The sequence below is a fragment of the Palaemon carinicauda genome, chromosome 43, assembly GCF_036898095.1.
Source record: "Palaemon carinicauda isolate YSFRI2023 chromosome 43, ASM3689809v2, whole genome shotgun sequence".
Lineage (NCBI taxonomy): Eukaryota > Metazoa > Arthropoda > Malacostraca > Decapoda > Palaemonidae > Palaemon > Palaemon carinicauda.
Genome location: NC_090767.1, coordinates 6700826 through 6716887, shown reverse-complemented (window position 1 = coordinate 6716887; position 16062 = coordinate 6700826). Strand labels below are relative to the sequence as shown.

The 16062-nt window shown below is 38.2% G+C and overlaps 1 protein-coding gene across 1 annotated transcript in view; it reads left to right on the top strand.

Moving 5' to 3' along the window:
- The first annotated feature begins 898 nt into the window (after nt 1–898).
- The window catches only part of LOC137633704 (serine/threonine-protein kinase pakG-like), a 32423-nt gene continuing 17259 nt past the window's right edge, over nt 899–16062 (top strand). The window contains exon 1 of the mRNA XM_068365952.1: nt 899–1003. Coding sequence (XP_068222053.1) covers nt 899–1003 — 105 coding nt within the window. The remainder of the gene's footprint in view (nt 1004–16062) is intronic.

Here is a 16062-nt window from a genome sequence, read left to right as displayed (position 1 = left end):
GGATTTAGATAAATGTTGATGACCAGGACTGGATGAACTTCGATTGCTGTTCTTGATGATGATGATGATGATGATGATGATGACATCCAGGACCCCAATTAGGGAGGCAGTGGTGGCAAATTGCCACACAGTTTATTGATAACCACAAAGCTGTGGTTGTGCCGTGAAAGACAGTTCGGCAGGTTGTGAACGACATTGTTGGTGTCAACATATATAAACATACATATTTGGGTGTTGGTGTGACGTTTAATTTTAAGTTTGTTAGTTTTTTTTTGAGGATTTATATGAATGGTGTACGGTTAATATATATATGTTTTGTGTTTATGTGTGGGTTATGGTTAGTTTTAAGTTTTGGTAAGATTTATTTGATTGTGGAAAGGTTTTTTTGTGTGGATGGTTTGGTTTGATTTATTATAGTTTGTAAGAAATATATAGTTTTAAGGTTATGTTTTTGTTTATTTTGTCCTTTTGTCTAAGAGTCTGGTTGTAGATTACGTAAGGGGAAAGTTTGTTTAGTGGAGACCATTGTCAGTAAGTGTGATTCAGGGTGTGGGGGTTGTCCTTGCAACATCCCGCCACATTATTTTGGCGCCCGAACAGGGACTGCTGAGGCGGGACTGATAGCTGGACTCTTTGACGAAGGACTGATAGGATACGAATTTAGAATTAAGACTGAAAAGAAATGGAAGAACAGGTAAAGGTTTTGAAGGAGGAATTGCGGCTGAGTAAGGAGCGTGAGGAGAAGTTGTTGCAAGAGAATAAGTGGTTAAGGTGTGAGAATGAGGAGATGCATAGGAAACTGAGGGAAATTCAGGGAACTGTAGAGAGAGTGGAAGAGGGTGTTGAGATGAGGATGCGAGAGAATGAAGAACGGACGGAGAAACGAATGGAAGATATGATGGGGCAAGTAATGGGGATGATGAAAACTATAATGGGTGAAGGTGCAGTCGGAGGAGTGTCCTCAGTTTCAGGTAATTGGTTGATAGTAGATGAGAAGGCTAAGGTTAGTGATAATGGGAAAGGAAGTGATAGTGATAGTAATAGTAATAGTGATAGTGAGATTGAAGATAAGGGAATTGGGCATAGTAAGGATGAACAAAAATGTAATAGGAAGAATAAGAAAGGTAAAAGTGATGTAAAGAAAGAGAAGAAAAAGTGTCAGGATGATAGCAAGGATGATCGTGAATGGGTGAAATTGGTAAGTAAGAAAAAGGGTAAGAAGGGAATGGTTAAGTTTAGGAATTTAAGTGTGGAAGTGGATTCATTATATTCAAATGAGGAAGAAGGTAACAAGGGAGTAGACAGTGATGATAGCAGTGAGAATGAACGTGATGTGTGTAAGACTGTGTTTATGAGAGAGGTACCTCGGTGTGAAAGGTTCAATGAGCATAGCAGTAGGGATGTATATGATTTTTTCAAAGAGTATGAGAGGTATTGTCAGGATAAGTATGGTGATAGTAAGAGAGTTTGGGCTAGGGAGTTAGGAGAATATTTGACTGGGTATTTGTTGACGATGTATGGAGTGATAATGAGTGTAGGGGACGTTGATTATGAAAGTGTGAAAAAGAGAATAATTGAGCAGGTAAAACGTATGAAAGGAAGTGTTAAGTATAAGCGTAAGAATGATTTTGATGAAGCACGGATGAATGCAGGAGAAGCGATATCAATGTATGTATGTAGGTTGGAAACTTTAGCTAGGAAGAAGTATGGGGATAAAGGTATAAATGAGAATAAGGAGTTAATGAAGAAGTTTTTGGCTACTGTACCCGAGAATGTTGCTGAGTTTGTTAATTTGAAACGGAAGGAGAAAATGAGGTGGACGAAAGAAAGATTGACATGGGATGATATTTTAGAGATAGTTGAGGATTACGAGTTGGATAGGTGTATGAAAGAAAGTAAATCTGTTAGTGTAAGAACTGGAATGGAGGAAAGTGTGCCAGAATTTGTTAGTTTTAGAGATGCTGTTATGAGAGGACCGATGAGGGTAGCTGATAGTGTAGTAGATAGGAGTGTTAGGGCGAGGAATGTGGGAATACCTGTAAGGACAAATGAAGGATTTAGGCAGGGTAATTGGCACAATAGGGATAGGAGTGTGAGTGCACATCGAGGTATGTCAGATAGCCGTGTCCGTGATGAAAAGTGTTATAGGTGTGGTAAAGTAGGTCATAAGAAGAATGAATGTAGATGGGATCTAGGTGCTTGTTTTGGATGTGGTGAGGTAGGGCATAGAATTAGCGAGTGCAAGAAAGAGAAAGGGGTAAAATGTTATCGGTGTGGTATGACTGGGCACGTAGCGAGTGGATGTCGTAGTAATCGTATGAATGTGATTTGTGGTAATTGTGGTAAGGATGGTCATTATGCTAGAATGTGCAAGGAGCCGCAGAGTAAGTGTACTGAATGTGGTGCAGATGGGCATGTAGCTAGAGTATGTAGGAAGAAGGGATTAAGTCAGCCAGGATGTTCGGGAAACTAGAGTGTGAGAGGGTTCTGCTAGGTGAGTCCTCCTGTGTGTGTGGAAGGAATAGGATCAATGTTTGTGAGAATGGGATGAATAATTGGTTAGAAATGAGCAAGTATGAATCTAGTATGCATGAAAAGGTAGGGCTGGAAAATAAACAATTAGTGTTAGTTGAATATAGGAAAAAGAGGCGTTTGAAAGTTTTAAGTGAGGATGAAAAAAGGGGAAATTTTATAAGTAAAAGTGAGAATAGAAATAAGTATGACAAGGGTGTAAATGTGCAAGTGTGTATGGAAGATGAATGTGTTAATACAGATGAATCATGGCTGAGTATGAATGATACCTATAGTGTGTGTGGCTTTTCCTTAGGTGATGTAAAAGAAAAGATGACGAATGCGAGAGTGAGAGATAGGAGAATGATTAGTAGCATGAATGAATCTTTTACTAAAGTTGAGAATGTTTTTGATGAAATGGATGAACTGTTTACAGAAATGAGTGTAATTATAGAGCCAGATGAGAACGAGGTAGATATGATTGTACATGATATATTAGATGGTAGGGATTTAGATAGGAATAGTGTTAATGTAGCGAATGATGGTGATAAGGAAGAAGTGAATGAGAGAGTATATGGAGGCCAAGTTACTCGGAGTAAAGGTCCCGTTCCCGACTGCGACTGGGTTATGAAAAAAATAATGTAAGTGTTGTGTGAGAAGGATTTGGCAAAGTAAGGGGGGAGGAATGTGGAGGATTTATTTTTGTTTTATTTTAATTTTTTCTTTTGCCAAATCCAGAGAGAGAGAGAGAGAGAGAGAGAGAGAGAGAGAGAGAGAGAGAAAATTTCATTTGCTTTAGTTTTGCGAAATCGCGCCAGAGAGTGTGTGTGTGTGTTTGTGTGTTTGTGTGTTTGTGTGTCCTCGGTGCGCGCCGAAGAGCAAGTGGTAGTTAGAGAATGATTGTTTGTGGTGAGAAAGACTGTTGGTATAAATGAGGTTGTTTGTTTACATTTTTTAGTTAGGTTACGACAGTGGTGAATGTTTCGGAGCGAATGCTTTTTTTATTTGACTGCAGCTTAAGACAGTTCGTTTGTGAATGCTGGATTATATTTTATATCATTTTTCGACCAGCGAGAAAGTGTTTATATATTTCAAAAGCCGTGATTCCTCCTTTGGAGAAAACTTAGTTTTGATTGTTGCCCAACCGTTGATGACCTGGCCTGAATTACGATCATGTTTAGACTGCTCTTTGGATTTGCTCTTTGGATTTAGATAAATGTTGATGACCAGGACTGGATGAACTTCGATTGCTGTTCTTGATGATGATGATGATGATGATGATGATGACATCCAGGACCCCAATTAGGGAGGCAGTGGTGGCAAATTGCCACACAGTTTATTGATAACCACAAAGCTGTGGTTGTGCCGTGAAAGACAGTTCGGCAGGTTGTGAACGACATTGTTGGTGTCAACATATATAAACATACATTTTTGGGTGTTGGTGTGAGGTTTAATTTTAAGTTTGTTAGTTTTTTTTGAGGATTTATATGAATGGTGTACGGTTAATATATATATGTTTTGTGTTTATTTGTGGGTTATGGTTAGTTTTAAGTTTTGGTAAGATTTATTTGATTTTGGAAAGGTTTTTTTGTGTGGATGGTTTGGTTTGATTTATTATAGTTTGTAAGAAATATATAGTTTTAAGGTTATGTTTTTGTTTATTTTGTCCTTTTGTCTAAGAGTCTGGTTGTAGATTACGTAAGGGGAAAGTTTGTTTTGTGGAGACCATTGTCAGTAAGTGTGATTCAGGGTGTGGGGGTTGTCCTTGCAACATCCCGCCACAGTAGGCTTGAAATAAGCTTTCAGGCTTGAAATAAGCTTTTAGGCTCAAAATAAGCTTGTGGGCTTGAAATAAGCTTTCAGGCTCGAAATAAGCTTTTAGGCTTGAAATAAGCTTTTTGGATCATAATAAGCTTTCAGGCTCGAAATAAGCTTGTATGCTTGAAATAAGCTTTCAGGCTTGAAATAAGCTTTTAGGCTCGAAATAAGCTTGTAGGCTTGAAATAAGCTTTCAGGCTCGAAATAAGCTTTTAGGCTTGAAATAAGCTTTTAGGCTCAAAATAAGTTTGTAGGCTTGAAATAACCTTTCATTCTCGAAATAAGCTTTTAGGCTTAAAACAAGCTTTTAGGCTCAAAATAAGCTTGTAGGCTTGATATAAGCTTTCAAGCTCGAAATAAGCTTGAAGTCTTGAAATAAGCTTTTTAGGCTCGAAATAAGCTTGTAGGCTTGAAATAAGCTTTCAGGCTCGAAATAAGCTTTTAGGCTTGAGCTAAGCTTTTTAGGCTCGAAATAAGCTTGTAGGCTTGAAATAAGCTTTCAGGCTAGAAATAAGCTTTTAGGCTTGAGCTAAGCTTTTTAGGCTTGAAATAAGCTTGTAGGCTTGAAAAAAAGCTTTCAGGCTCGAAATAAGCTTGTGGGCTTGAAATAAGCTTTTTAGGCTCGAAATAAGCTTGTAGGCTTGAAATAAGCTTTCAGGCTCGAAATAAGCTTTTAGGCTTGAAAAAAGCTTTTAAGCTCGAAATAAGCTTGTAGGCTTGAAATAAGCTTTCAGGCTCGAATTCAGCTTTTAGGCTTGAATAAAGCTTTTAGGCTCGAAATAAGCTTGTAGGCTTGAAATAAGCTTTCAGGCTTGAAATCAGCTTTTAGGCTTGAAATAAGCTTTTAGGTTCGAAATAAGCTTCTAAGCTTGAAATAAGCCTTTAGGCTCGGAATAAGCTTGTAGGTTTGAAATATGCTCTTACGCTCGAAATAAGCTTTTAGGCTTGAAATAAGCTTTCAGGCTCGAAATAAGCTCGTAGGCTTGAAATAAGCTTTTAGGCTCGAAATAAGCTTTTAGGCTTGAAATAAGCTTTTAGGCTTGAAATAAGCTTTTAGGCTCGAAATAAGCTTGTAAGCTCGAAATAAGCTTTTAGGCTCGAAATAAGCTTTTAGGCTCGAAATAAGCTTGTAGGCTTGAAATAAGCTTTCAAGCTCGAAATAAGCTTGTAGGCTTGAAATAAGCTTTCAAGCTCGAAAAAAGCTTGTTGGCTTGAAATAAACTTTTTAAGCTCGAAATAAGCTTGTAGGCTTGAGATAAGCTTTTAGGCTCGAAATAAGCTTTTAGGCTTGAGCTAAGCTTTTTAGGCTCGAAATAAGCTTGTAGGCTTGAAATAAGCTTTCAGGCTCGAAATAAGCTTTTAGGCTTGAGCTAAGCTTTTTAGGCTCAAAATAAGCTTGTAGGCTTGAAATAAGCTTTCAGGCTCGAAATAAGCTTTTAGGCTTGAGCTAAGCTTTTTAGGCTCGAAATAAGCTTGTAGGCTTGAAATAAGCTTTCAGGCTCGAAATAAGCTTTTAGGCTTGAAATAAGCTTTTAGGCTCGAAAGAAATTTGTAGGCTTGAATAAGCTTTCAGGCTCGAAATAAGCTTGTAGGCTTGAAATAAGCTTTCAGGCTCGGAAAAAGCTCTTAGGCTTGAAATATGCCTTTAGGCTCGAAATAAGCTTGTAGGCTTGAAATATGCTCTTAGGCTCGAAATAAGCTTTTAGGCCTGAAATATGCTTTCAGGCTCGAAAGAAGCTTGTAGGCTTGAAATAAACTTTTAGGCTCGAAATAAGCTTTTGGGCTTGAAATAAGCTTTCAGGCTAGAAATAAGCTTGTAGGCTTGAAATAAACTTTTAGGATCGAGATAAGCTTTTAGGCTTGAAATAAGCTTTTAGGCTCAAATAAGCTTGTAGGCTCGAAATAAGCTTTTAGGCTCGAAATAAGCTTGTAGGCTCGAAATAAGATTTTAGGCTTGAAATAAGCTTTTAGGCTCGAAATAAGATAGTAGGGTTGAAATAAACTTTCAAGCTCGAAATAAGCTTGTAGGCTTGAAATAAGCTTTTTAGGCTCGAAATAAGCTTGTAGGCTTGAAATAAGCTTTCAGGCTCGAAATAAGCTTTTAGGCTTGAGCTAAGCTTTTTAGGCTCGAAAAAAGTTGTACGTTTGAAATAAGCTTTCAGGTTCGCAATAAGCTTTATGCTTGAGCTAAGCTTTTTAGGCTCGAAATAAGCTTGTAGGCTTGAAAAAAGCTTTTAGGCTCGAAATAAGCTTGTAGGCTTGAAATAAGCTTTCATGCTCGAAATCAGCTTTTAGGCTTGAAATAAGCTTTTAGGCTCGAAATAAGCTTCTAGGCTTGAAATAAGCCTTTAGGCTCGGAATAAGCTTGTAGGTTTGAAATATGCTCTTAGGCTCGAAATAAGCTTTTAGGCTTGAAATAAGCTTTCAGGCTCGAAATAAGCTCGTAGGCTTGAAATAAGCTTTTAGGCTCGAAATAAGCTTTTAGGCTTGAAATAAGCTTTTAGGCTTGAAATAAGCTTTTAGGCTCGAAATAAGCTTGTAAGCTCGAAATAAGCTTTTAGGCTCGAAATAAGCTTTTAGGCTCGAAATAAGCTTGTAGGCTTGAAATAAGCTTTCAAGCTCGAAATAAGCTTGTAGGCTTGAAATAAGCTTTCAAGCTCGAAAAAAGCTTGTTGGCTTGAAATAAACTTTTTAAGCTCGAAATAAGCTTGTTGGCTTGAGATAAGCTTTTAGGCTCGAAATATGCTTTTAGGCTTGAGCTAAGCTTTTTAGGCTCGAAATAAGCTTTTAGGCTTGAAATAAGCTTTCAGGCTCGAAATAAGCTTTTAGGCTTGAGCTAAGCTTTTTAGGCTCGAAATAAGCTTGTAGGCTTGAAATAAGCTTTCAGACTCGAAATAAGCATTTAGGCTTGAGCTAAGTTTTTTAGGCTCGAAATAAGCTTGTAGGCTTGGAATAAGCTTTCAGGCTCGAAATAAGCTTTTAGGCTTGAAATAAGCTTTTGGGCTCGAAAGAAATTTGTAGGCTTGAATAAGCTTTCAGGCTCGAAATAAGCTTGTAGGCTTGAAATAAGCTTTCTGGCTCGAAAAAAGCTTTTAGGCTTGAAATAAGCCTTTAGGCTCGAAATAAGCTTGTAGGCTTGAAATATGCTCTTAGGCTCGAAATAAGCTTTTAGGCTAGAAATAAGCTTTCAGGCTCGAAAGAAGCTTGTAGGCTTGAAATAAGCTTTTAGGCTCGAAATAAGCTTGTAGGCTTGAAATAAGCTTTCAGGCTAGAAATAAGCTTGTAGGCTTGAAATAAACTTTTAGGATCGAGATAAGCTTTTAGGCTTGAAATAAGCTTTTAGGCTCAAATAAGCTTGTAGGCTCGAAATAAGCTTTTAGGCTCGAAATAAGCTTTTAGGCTCGAAATAAGATTTTAGGCTTGAAATAAGCTTTTAGGCTCGAAATAAGCTTGTAGGCTTGAAATAAACTTTCAAGCTCAAAATAAGCTTGTAGGCTTGAAATAAGCTTTTTAGGCTCGAAATAAGCTTGTAGGCTTGAAATAAGCTTTCAGGCTCGAAATAAGCTTTTAGGCTTGAGCTAAGCTTTTTAGGCTCGAAAAAAGTTGTACGTTTGAAATAAGCTTTCAGGCTCGCAATAAGCTTTTATGCTTGAGCTAAGCTTTTTAGGCTCGAAATAAGCTTTTAGGCTTGAAAAAAGCTTTCAGGCTCGAAATAAGCTTGTGGGCTTGAAATAAGCTTTTTAGGCTAGAAATAAGCTTGTAGGCTTGAAATAAGCTTTCAGGCTCGAAATAAGCTTTTAGGCTTGAAATAAGCTTTTAGGCTCAAAATAAGCTTAAAGGCTCGAAATAAGCTTCCAGGCTCGAAATAACCTTTTAGGCTCGAAATAAGCTTTCAAGCTCGAAATAAGCTTTTAGGCTCGAAATAAGCTTTCAGGCTAGAAATAAGCTTTTAGGCTCAAAATAAGCTTTTAGGCTCGAAATAAGCTTGTAGGCTCAAAATAAGCTTTCAGGCTCGAAATAAGCTTTAAGGCTCGAAATAAGCTTTTAGGCTCGAAATAAGCTTCTAGGCTCGAAATAAGCTTTCAGGCTCAAAATAAGCTTTTAGGCTCGAAATAAGCTTTTAGGCTCGAAATAAGTTAGTAGGTTTGAAATAAACTTTCAGGCTCCGAATAAACTTTTAGGCTCGAAATAAGCTTTCAGGCTCGAAATAAGCTTGTAGGCTTGAAATAAGCTTTCAGGCTCGAAATAAGCTTTTAGGCTCGAAATAAGCTTGTAGGCTCAAAAAAAGCTTGTAGGCTCGAAAAAGGCTTGCAGGCTTGAAATAAGCTTTCAGGCTCGCAATAAGCTTTTATGCTTCAGCTAAGCTTTTTAGGCTCGAAATAAGCTTGTAGGCTTGAAAAAAGCTTTCAGGCTCGAAATAAGCTTGTGGGGTTGAAATAAGCTTTTTAGGCTCGAAATAAGCTTGTAGGCTCGAAATAAGCTTTCAGGCTCGAAATAAGCTTTTAGGCTTGAAATAAGCTTTTAGGCTTGAAATAAGCTTTTAGGCTCAAAATAAGCTTAAAGGCTCGAAATAAGCTTCCAGGCTCGAAATAACCTTTTAGGCTCGAAATAACCTTTCAGGGTCGAAATAAGCTTTTAGGCTCGAAATAAGCTTTCAGGCTAGAAATAAGCTTTTAGGCTCAAAATAAGCTTTTAGGCTCGAAATAAGCTTTTAGCCTCGAAATAAGCTTTCAGGCTAGAAATAAGCTTTTTAGGCTCAAAATAAGCTTTTAGGCTCAAAAAAAGATTGTAGGCTCGAAATAAGCTTCCAACCTTGAAATAAGCTTTTAGGCTAGAAATTAGCTTGTAGGCTTGAAATAAGCTTTCAGGCTCGAAAAAAGCTTGTAGTGTGGAGGATTTATTTTTGTTTTATTTTAATTTTTTCTTTTGCCAAATCCAGAGAGAGAGAGAGAGAGAGAGAGAGAGAGAGAGAGAGAGAGAGAGAGAGAGAGAGAGAGAGAGAGAGAGAGAGAATTTCATTTGTTTTAGTTTTGCGAAATCGCGCGAGAGAGTGTGTGTGTGTTCGTGTGTTTGTGTGTTTGTGTGTCCGCGGTGCGCGCCGAAGAGCAAGTGGTAGTTAGAGAATGATTGTTTGTGGTGAGAAAGACTGTTGGTACAAATGAGGTTCTTTGTTTACATTTTTTAGTTAGGTTACGACAGTGGTGAATGTTTCGGAGCGAATGCTTTTTTTATTTGACTGCAGCTTGAGACAGTTCGTTTGTGAATGCTGGATTATATTTTATATCATTTTTCGACCAGCGAGAAAGTGTTTATATATTTCAAAAGCCGTGATTCCTCCTTTGGAGAAAACTTAGTTTTGATTGTTGCCCAACCGTTGATGACCTGGCCTGAATTAAGATCATGTTTAGACAGCTCTTTGGATTTGCTCTTTGGATTTAGATAAATGTTGATGACCAGGACTGGATGAACTTCGATTGCTGTTCTTGATGATGATGATGATGATGATGATGATGACATCCAGGACCCCAATTAGGGAGGCAGTGGTGGCAAATTGCCACACAGTTTATTGATAACCACAAAGCTGTGGTTGTGCCGTGAAAGACAGTTCGGCAGGTTGTGAACGACATTGTTGGTGTCAACATATATAAACATACATATTTGGGTGTTGGTGTGACGTTTAATTTTAAGTTTGTTAGTTTTTTTTGAGGATTTATATGAATGGTGTACGGTTAATATATATATGTTTTGTGTTTATGTGTGGGTTATGGTTAGTTTTAAGTTTTGGTAAGATTTATTTGATTGTGGAAAGGTTTTTTTGTGTGGATGGTTTGGTTTGATTTATTATAGTTTGTAAGAAATATATAGTTTTAAGGTTATGTTTTTGTTTATTTTGTCCTTTTGTCTAAGAGTCTGGTTGTAGATTACGTAAGGGGAAAGTTTGTTTAGTGGAGACCATTGTCAGTAAGTGTGATTCAGGGTGTGGGGGTTGTCCTTGCAACATCCCGCCACATTATTTTGGCGCCCGAACAGGGACTGCTGAGGCGGGACTGATAGCTGGACTCTTTGACGAAGGACTGATAGGATACGAATTTAGAATTAAGACTGAAAAGAAATGGAAGAACAGGTAAAGGTTTTGAAGGAGGAATTGCGGCTGAGTAAGGAGCGTGAGGAGAAGTTGTTGCAAGAGATTAAGTGGTTAAGGTGTGAGAATGAGGAGATGCATAGGAAACTGAGGGAAATTCAGGGAACTGTAGAGAGAGTGGAAGAGGGTGTTGAGATGAGGATGCGAGAGAATGAAGAACGGACGGAGAAACGAATGGAAGATATGATGGGGCAAGTAATGGGGATGATGAAAACTATAATGGGTGAAGGTGCAGTCGGAGGAGTGTCCTCAGTTTCGGGTAATGGGTTGATAGTAGATGAGAAGGCTAAGGTTAGTGATAATGGGAAAGGAAGTGATAGTGATAGTAATAGTAATAGTGATAGTGAGATTGAAGATAAGGGAATTAGGCATAGTAAGGATGAACAAAAATGTAATAGGAAGAATAAGAAAGGTAAAAGTGATGTAAAGAAAGAGAAGAAAAAGTGTCAGGATGATAGCAAGGATGATCGTGAATGGGTGAAATTGGTAAGTAAGAAAAAGGGTAAGAAGGGAATGGTTAAGTTTAGGAATTTAAGTGTGGAAGTGGATTCATTATATTCAAATGAGGAAGAAGGTAACAAGGGAGTAGACAGTGATGATAGCAGTGAGAATGAACGTGATGTGTGTAAGACTGTGTTTATGAGAGAGGTACCTCGGTGTGAAAGGTTCAATGAGCATAGCAGTAGGGATGTATATGATTTTTTCAAGGAGTATGAGAGGTATTGTCAGGATAAGTATGGTGATAGTAAGAGAGTTTGGGCTAGGGAGTTAGGAGAATATTTGACTGGGTATTTGTTGACGATGTATGGAGTGATAATGAGTGTAGGGGACGTTGATTATGAAAGTGTGAAAAAGAGAATAATTGAGCAGGTAAAACGTATGAAAGGAAGTGTTAAGTATAAGCGTAAGAATGATTTTGATGAAGCACGGATGAATGCAGGAGAAGCGATATCGATGTATGTATGTAGGTTGGAAACTTTAGCTAGGAAGAAGTATGGGGATAAAGGTATAAATGAGAATAAGGAGTTAATGAAGAAGTTTTTGGCTACTGTACCCGAGAATGTTGCTGAGTTTGTTAATTTGAAACGGAAGGAGAAAATGAGGTGGACGAAAGAAAGATTGACATGGGATGATATTTTAGAGATAGTTGAGGATTACGAGTTGGATAGGTGTATGAAAGAAAGTAAATCTGTGAGTGTAAGAACTGGAATGGAGGAAAGTGTGCCAGAATTTGTTAGTTTTAGAGATGCTGTTATGAGAGGACCGATGAGGGTAGCTGATAGTGTAGTAGATAGGAGTGTTAGGGCGAGTAATGTGGGAATACCTGTAAGGACAAATGAAGGATTTAGGCAGGGTAATTGGCGCAATAGGGATAGGAGTGTGAGTGCACATCGAGGTATGTCAGATAGCCGTGTCCGTGATGAAAAGTGTTATAGGTGTGGTAAAGTAGGACATAAGAAGAATGAATGTAGATGGGCTCTAGGTGCTTGTTTTGGATGTGGTGAGGTAGGGCATAGAATTAGCGAGTGCAAGAAAGAGAAAGGGGTAAAATGTTATCGGTGTGGTATGACTGGGCACGTAGCGAGTGGATGTCGTAGTAATCGTATGAATGTGATTTGTGGTAATTGTGGTAAGGATGGTCATTATGCTAGAATGTGTACTGAATGTGGTGCAGATGGGCATGTAGCTAGAGTATGTAGGAAGAAGGGAGTAAGTCAGCCAGGATATTCGGGAAACTAGAGTGTGAGAGGGTTCAGCTGGGTGACTCCTCCTGTGTGTGTGGAAGGAATAGGATCAATGTTTGTGAGAATGGGATGAATAATTGGTTGGAAATGAACAAGTATGAATCTAGTATGCATGAGAAATTAGGGCTGGAAAATAAACAATTAGTGTTAGTTGAATATAGGAAAAAGAAGCGTTTGAAAGTTTTAAATGAGGAGAAAGTGCAAGGAAAATTCATAGGTATAGGTAAGAATATGAATAAGTATGACAAGGGTGTAAATGTACAAGTGAGTGTGGAGGATAAATGCATTAATACAGATTAAACGTGGCTAAGTATGAATGATACTTATAGTGTGTGTGGCTTTTCATTAGATGATGTAAAAGAAAAAATGAATAACGCGAGAGTGAGAGATAGGAGAATGATTAGTAGTATGAATGAATCTTTTGCTAAAGTTGAGAATGTTTTTGATGAAATGGATGAACTGTTTACAGAAATGAGTGTAATTATAGGGCCAGATGAGAACGAGGTAGATATGATTGTACATGATATATTAGATGATAGGGATTTAGATAGGAATAGTGTTAATGTAGCGAATGATTGTGATAAGGAAGAAGTGAATGAGAGAGTGTATGGAGGCCCAGTTACTCGGAGTAGAAGTCCCGTTCCCGACTGCGACTGGGTATTAAAAAAAAAATATTGTAAGTTTTGTGTGAGACGGATTTGGCAAAGTAAGGGGGGAGGAATATGGAAGATTTATTTTTGCTTTATTTTTATTTTTTGTTTTTTGCCAAATCCTGTGAGAGAGAGAGAGAGAGAGAGAGAGAGAGAGAGAGAGAGAGAGAGAGAGAGAGAGAGAGAGAGAGAGAGATTGTGTCAGCGAGCGAAAGTAGTTAGTGTATCGATCGTTGGTGGTGAGAAAGACTGTTGGTACAAATAAGATTGTTTGTTTATGTTTTTAGTTAGGTTACAACAGTGGTGAATGTCTTGGGTGAATGCTTATTTTGATTGGACTGCTGCTCGATTCAGTTGTGTTTGAATGCTGGATTTTACCTTATTTAATCATTTTTCGACCAGCGTGGAAGTTATTATATATTTTAACAGTAAGTACAGTTTTGTTTATCTTTGCTTGTCGTGATTGTGAATGATAGGAACAGTTTATTATTTATCTTTGATTATAGTGCGATAGTTCAGTTAGTTAGGAGTGTCCGTAAGTGTTTTTCTTTTTTTATTTTGGCAGGCCGTGATTCCTCCTTTGGAGAGACTAAAGTTTGAAAGTGGATGTATTGTTGATGACTTGGCCTGGAATTGATTATATTTACACTGCTCTTTGGATTGATCGCTTGTTGATGACCCGGACAGAATGAACCTACGATTGATGATGATGACGATGTTTATGATGATTATGATGATGATGATGATATCGACGACGATGACACCCATGACCCCGAGGAGTTAAGGCCGTTATGGAAATTTAAGACAGTCTTCGGGTTTCATATAGTGGTGTTGTGCCATAAAAGACAGTTGGCTTTGTGTATAGACAGTGTTGGTGTCTATAAAATATATATGAACACAGATATTTATTTGGGTGTTGGTGTGCAGTTGATTTAAGTTTTGTTAGGGGTTTTGTTGATTATTTGAATGGTGGTTATTGTAAATTTGGTGTGAAGTTTAATTTTAAGTTTGTTAGGTTTTTTTGGTGATACATTTGAATGGTATACGGTTATTATATATTCAAGTGTTGATAATTTGATTGTGGATTATTTATGTTGAGCATTTTAGTTTTAAGAAATATAGTATTAAGGGTATGTTTGGTTTTGTTTGTCCTTTTGTCTAAGAGTCCAGTTTATGATAACGTAAGGGGAAAGTATGTGTTGAGGAGACATTTGTCAGTTAGTGTGATCAAGGGTGTGGGGGTTGTTTTGCAACATCCCGCCACACCCTGCAAATCCAAAGTTTGAAAATCAGTCCCCTGAAAACCAAAAATTTGAAAATCAGCCCCCAGGAAACCAAATGTTTGAAAATCAGCCCCTTAGAAAACCCAAAATTTCAAAATCAGCCCCCTGAAAACCCAAAGTTTGAAAATCAGTCCCCTGTGAAAACCCAAGTTTGAAAATCAGCCCCCTGGAAAATCCGAAGTTTATAAATAAGCCCCTGAAAACCCAAAAGTTTGAAAATCAGCCCCCAGGAAACCCAAAGTATGAAAATCAGCCCCAGAAACCAAAAGTTTGAAAATCAGGCACCTGGAAAACCAAAAGTTTGAAAATCTGCCATCTGAAAACCTAGTTTGAAAAAGGGCCCCAAGGAAACCCAAAGTTCAAAAATCAGCCCTTTGAAAATCAAAAGTTGAAAATAAGCCCCTTGAAAACCAAAAGTTTGAAAATCACCCCCTTGAAAACCCATAATTTGATGATCAGTCTCCAGGAAACCAAAAGTTTGAAAATCAGCCCCTATGACCCCCAACTTTTGAAAATCATACCCCAGGAAACCCAAAGTTTGAAAATCATCCCATTGGAAAACCCAAAGTTTGAAAATCAGCCCCATGGAAAACACAAAGTTTGAAAATTAGCACCCAAAAGACCCAAAATTTGAAAATCAGCCCCCTGGAAAACCGAAAGTTTTGAAATCCGCACCTGAAAAACCCAAAGTTTGAAAATCAGCCCCCAGGAAACCCAGTTTGAATATAAGCCCGCTGGAAAACCCATAGCTTGAAATTCTGTCCCCTGGAAAACCAAAAGTTGGAAAATCAGCCCCCCTGGAAACCCAGAGTTCAAAATCAGCCCCCAGGAAACGCAAAGTTAGAAAATCAGCCTCACGGAAAACCCAGATTTTTAAAATCAGCCCCTGAAAACCATAAGCTCAAAAATCAGCCCTGTGAAAACTTAAAGTTTGAAAATCGGCCCCCTTGACAACCAAATGTTTGAAAATCAGTCCCCTGGAAACCCAGTTTGAATATCAGCTCCATGAAAACCAAAAGTTGGAAAATCAGCCCCCAGGAAACCAAAAGTTTAAAAATCAGACCTTGGAGAACCCAAAATTTGAAAATCAGCCCCCTGAAAACCCAAAGTTTGGAAATCAGCCCGCTGTGAAAACCCAAGTTTGAAAATCAGCCCCCTGGAAAATCCAAAGTTCATATATCAGCCCCATGAAAAACCAAAAGTTCCAAAATCAGCCCCCTGAAAACCAAAAGTTTAAAAATCAGCCCCCAGGAAACCCAAAGTATGAAAATCAGCCCCAGGAAACCTAAAGCTCGAAAATCAGTCCCTTGAAAATCAAAAGTTTGAAAATCAGCCCCTTGAAAACCTACAGTTCGGAAATCAGCCCCATGAAAATCAAAAGTTTGAAAATCAGCCCCCTGACAACCAAAAGTTTGAAAAACCGCCCCGTGAAAACCCAAAGTTTGAAAATAAGCCCCCTGAAAACCAAAAGTTTGAAAATTAGCCCACAGGAAACCAAAAGTTTGAAAATCAGCCCCCAGGAAACCCAAAGTATGAAAATCAGCCCTCTGAAAACCCAAAGTTTGAAAATTAGCCCCCAGGAAACAAAAAGTTGAAAAATCAGCCCTCAGGAAACCCAACGTTCGAAAATCAGCCCCCGGAAAACCCAAAGTTTTAAATTCAGCCCCCTGGAAAACCAAATGTTTGAGAATCAGCCCCCTGGAAACCCAGAATTGAAAATCCTCCCCCGGGAAACCCAAAGTTTGAAAATCAGCCCAATGGAAAGCCTAAAGTTTTGAAATTAGCCCCTTGAAAACTTGAAGTTTGTAAATAAGCCCCTTGAAAAACAAAAGTTTGAAAATCAGCCCCCTGAAAACCCAAAGTTTTAAAATCAGTCCCCTGAAAAACAAAAGTTTGAAAATCAGCTCCCAGGA